Here is a 5,068-nt window from a genome sequence, read left to right on the forward strand (position 1 = left end):
CAAGCAATACAAATATGGCACCGGTCTGCGATAAACAGCAAGTAGCCATCTAAATGCAACAAGACAAACATGATACAGCACTCAAACATGGCAACAAAATAAATGACAGGGATCCATTCATGATGCTTAACAAAAGATGAACACTGAGCTACGGCCAATTCATCCATTAACAGGTTCAAACAAGCATGGCAAAAATGCAATTGGTAAACAGATCTCAGACTTAGTGAAATTAACACAAGCCTGGAATTTCAGATCAGGTAGCACACTTTGGAGCATGAAAACTTTATGCTACAGGAACTGAACATGGCAAAGCAAGGCATGGCATGGAGCTACTCAAAGAGCTTACCAAAAGTCCCTTAGTGACCTTGAGCCAAAAGGGATCAGAAAATACAATTGCAAGCATGTGAACATGGCAAAAACATAATCAGATCACAGACTTAGTGAAAAACTGGAGCATGCAAAACAGATATCAAGTAGGCATGTTTATGAGCTCGATGCACTCACTACAGAGCAAGGCATGACTATCTAAGTATACACCCATCAAGAATACATCTTATACAAGCTAGACATGGAAAGAACAATAACATAGCATGCACGGATCAACTACAACATCCCCGGCAAAATTGCTAACAAGTAGACAATCTGTCCAGATTCACAAAATAGCAAAAGTAGAGCTCGATTGACTCAAGCTAGGGTGCTCCATAATTGCAAACAAAGACATGGATAGATAGAGCTCTATAAGATTAACAAATCATCCTTACTGATCATCCTCAAAAGAGGCACGGATCACTAGGAAACAACATGGACATATGACATATTGATAAAAACAGATCAAAGACTTGCACTACAACAAAAATAGGCAATAGACACGCCCAATTTCATACCTAGCGACGTGTTATTTCATCTCTAGTCAACTATAGAGCCGTTTTAGTAAAGCGTCCTTGGAGCGTCTTCCCACGGACCGTCTCAAACAGATAGACACGCTTGCCAAGCGTGTCTTACATGGAATGCGACGCTTTTTCGGGACATCAAAATCGTATCTACATGTAGAGACGTTGTCTTAGGCATGCTCAAAAATCGTATCTACATGTAGAGACGTTATGTTAGGCATGCTCATATTACGTCTCTATTCATAGACACGTTTCATTCGCCTCTTATACGCGTCTCTAAATGTACATAAGAATATTTATACAAATCGAATATTTTACTTCAGATATTATTTGATTAATTTCAATTTTGTTTCATCGTTTCAAATGCAATTATTTTTAGTGTCATGGTTGCACATGCAAATTGGTCAAATAATATTGTGATATGAAGGCATCATTCCACTTCATAGATTGCATTTGCAAACATTGGCAACCTCAGTAACAACATCCAATGTATTAATTAGCACGAACAATATCTCCACTAAAAGTACTACCTCCATTTCAGTTTACAAGTCCTACGCGTATACCTAGGTTGCCAATTTTATCACCTTAATATAAACTATATAACACAAAAATTATATGGTTTGAAAATAGAACATTTGAAGTTTATATTGGTATATTTTTTGTAATATATGACTTGTATTACGTTGGTCAAATTGACGACCTAGAGGCACGCGCACGCCCTGTAAACTGAGAGAGAGGTAGTACATGGAGTTCACAGCTGAATAATATCAAACATTGATATGAAACATGCGATCATGAAAATAAATAAGAAAAGATCCTATAGACTAGAACTATTTTTCTCTATGAAGCTAACATCTATACATAATCCAGAATATTTGTTCATTCAAAGATAGATTCGCCAACTGCTCCTGACTCTAGTGCACTCCCTTTTCAAATCGTCAACTACCCAGCCACTCCTAGCTCCTTTAATGCACTCACTTTTCAAATCCTCACCGCCCTGAAAAGGAGAATGAACACCATTTACATGAACACATGTTTATAGATAACTGCAAGATAAGAGATTCTTTGATGAAATTATAAGAAATGTATCATACCAATGCTTTGTGGTTGTGCTGGAGGAGTTGGCCTAACTATTTTTACCTAAAAAACAGAAAGATTCTCGATAACTAACTTATCACACATGTGCAGATTGGAGCATACACGATGCTTGAATGAAAACATACTTACATGTGAGCGAGGCCAAGCAATAACAGAACCCACGGCATCCCTTACTGTTTGGAATTTTTCATATGGTCTGACTAGTTTCTCATCTCCTAGATATGTACAACCGCGAACATGAACTGCAACATATTGCACTCCAAGCATGTTTCCTCCAACCACATACGTTTTCTCTTTACTCGCTAAAGTTCCTGTGGCCACGAGTTTGTCTTTGTTTCTCGGGTTCATTGAATACAACACGACTTCAACTTTATCCTATTTTTCAAGAAATGAAACATTTGTTATTGATGAACGTGAGAAGAATTCATTTTAAACAAATAAGAACAATTTCACAAATAATTAGACCTACTATCTATTATACAATCATTGTCATTTGGATATGTAGCCTATATATGTACCTGCTTAGTGACTTGGTGATGACCACATGGCTTGGTTGCATTACTATTTTGAGCATGAGCATTCTGCAATTAAATAGGAATATGCGTGAAGGGAGACACATGATAAACTACCATCAAGAATGATAGTTTTGAAGAGTTCCATTACATGCACCAAGGAGCCTTATTCTACACGTACTTTCAGTCTGCACATTTTGCTATCAAATTAGATTAATGTCTTACTACAAAATTATTTATTGTGAAAACTAAGCATGAATGCAGTATGCAAACAAATGAAGTTGACGTCGTGTAAATTTATACACTGAAAACAAAATTCACCTAATATTCAAGGGCCAGGTGTTCCTCAAAATCTATGCAGGGTTACCACCAAAAAGAACATGTATGCAAGATTGGTGTTCTATTAGTACTCATGTATCAGTTCAAGAGTGATTAATTAGTTCATTTGAATAGGAGATCTCTTGGAGCAACAATGATATGTGTGTGTGACTAACTTTTGGTTCCATCGAGCCAAATCATGTTACTGTTGTATGCAATACAATTTTTTAATACCTAGTTGAATCTAACTTATGATCTGCTAGTAGTGTCACGACAGTATTTCAAACGAGCTTGTCAAAATGGGATTGGTGTCTCATAATAATGTCATTTACCATGCACTTAAAATACAAAATTGGACAACCTTTCGTACAATCATTGTCATTTAGATATGTAGCATATGTTTACCTGCTTAGTAACTTGGTGAAGTCGTAAACTTAGTTCAGGACCACCTTGCTGCACAGCAAGATTATTTTCAGCATGGGCATTCTGCAATTTAATAGGAAAAGGTGTCATCGTCATCATTGATAAAAAACTGGATAAGTCCTTGCACATTGGTTAAGATTACTAGGACGGTATATACGAACCCAATCAGGTTATAGTTTCTAACCAAAAGGTTAATATTTCACAAAGTTTTAACTTGATGGTAAGATAGCTTTCCAATATTTGACTAGTATAAGGGTTCAACCAATACCAAAATTACTAGCAGGAGATAATTGATAACTTAGTGCAGGTTAGTTGACACACCTTAGTGATCACATGTTCATGTGGTAAAGCTGCACTGCCACAACCCTCTTTCGATTTGGTTTGTTGCGGCTCCTATTAAAGCAATAGTTGTAAGACATTGGAATGGACCTGCACTAAATAGTACATGAAAAGCCCATTACATTACCTGCATGGTAGTTCGTGGCTCCTGCACATCATCATTTGATTGTTTAAGGACATTATAAGATTCACATTGGAGATGGTTATCTCTTTCAGGTAGAGTTACCTGAAATAAAATTATAGTAATAGCACATCAGTATTCATTAATTTCATCTTTGCACATATATAACTGGGTTTCATATGCTAACTTGATAATATCAAGGGCGAAGTATCAAGTGAAAATAGGTTTTCAGTGAAAATCTGAAAATCCTCACGTGGTCCATCACATCTATAATGAACGACACTGATCAAAGGTGGGATTTCTCATGATCCACTTAAACGAAATTAGCGGAAAACCCCCTAACTTGTCCACCGTCAAGAAGGAAAAAAATCCTTGCCTTGCCTTGCCTTGTGAATCACGTTTCCATGGAGAATCACGTTTCGGCGGCCATTAGCCCTTGCCTTGCGACAACAGCGATGGCCCCTCCTATGGCAGCAACAAGGCCTCCGTCCGCTGCAGCTCATCATCCATCGGTGGCGACTTGAGCCATGCCCTTCCCTCCGACGGCAGCGATGGGTCCTCCCACGACAGCAACCGGCCCTCCGGGCCCAATTTTCAGTATTTGCAAGCAAGATTAGAAACAAACAGAGGGACAAGCCACAGCCAAACATTACACAGCCCTTATGATCGAGCTAGCGTAGCTAACTCGTACACTATTACAGAGAGCTGGAACATTCAGTTAGGCAAATGGCTACACATCACCTTGATGTCTCTTGAGCTCATGACACAATGTTCAACGAGATGCTTCAGATTTTCAGTTTGCGAAACATGAGCTCAGTTTACAATCTTTACAAGCAAGATTAGAAATAAACAGAGGGTCAAGCCTCAGCAAGACATTACAAAGCCCTGATGACTGAGTTAGCACAGCTAAATCAATGCACTATGTTACTTCCTGTACCAGCAAGCTGGAAGATGCAGTTAGGAAAGCGGCTACACAGTGCCTTGATATCTCCTGAGGTCATGACAGAATCTGCAGCGAGATGCTTCAGGTTTTCTAGTATATTCATCACCATCGAAAAACTACAGGGGAGTTGAATAGCTGTAGCACTAACAGAACAATAAATCTTAGTGCAAAAGCTTCAGCATTTGTACAATTCTTCAGAGAACAGAGGTTGTGCTGAACGTTTCATCGGACAACTAAATAGTTGAGGTACAATTCTTTAGATAACAAAGGTTGTGGCCGCCTCGCCTCGGGCCTCGTTGCTGCAGGAAGTCTCGGAGTTGGGGAATTACAAGATGATTTTGTCTAATCACTTAGAGAATAGAGGGTTATCTGCTAATTGCGCTTAAGTGGATAGTTAAGGATCCCACCTTTAATCGGTGGCGTT

At 38.6% G+C, this 5,068-nt stretch overlaps 1 protein-coding gene across 1 annotated transcript; it reads right to left on the reverse strand.

Moving 5' to 3' along the window:
* Positions 1-1,670: 1,670 nt before the first annotated feature.
* LOC125514731 lies at positions 1,671-4,126 on the reverse strand. Its single transcript, XM_048680087.1, has 8 exons — positions 4,083-4,126; positions 3,708-3,806; positions 3,563-3,634; positions 3,224-3,304; positions 2,507-2,569; positions 2,118-2,363; positions 1,985-2,030; positions 1,671-1,887 (listed from the first exon to the last, which is right to left on the reverse strand). Exons 2-8 carry the CDS (start codon positions 3,711-3,713, stop codon positions 1,880-1,882), a joined length of 522 nt encoding a protein of 173 aa, XP_048536044.1. The 5' UTR covers positions 3,714-3,806; positions 4,083-4,126; the 3' UTR covers positions 1,671-1,879.
* Positions 4,127-5,068: the final 942 nt, after the last annotated feature.

Source organism: Triticum urartu, chromosome 1, assembly GCF_003073215.2.
Source record: "Triticum urartu cultivar G1812 chromosome 1, Tu2.1, whole genome shotgun sequence".
Classification (NCBI taxonomy): Eukaryota; Viridiplantae; Streptophyta; class Magnoliopsida; order Poales; family Poaceae; genus Triticum; species Triticum urartu.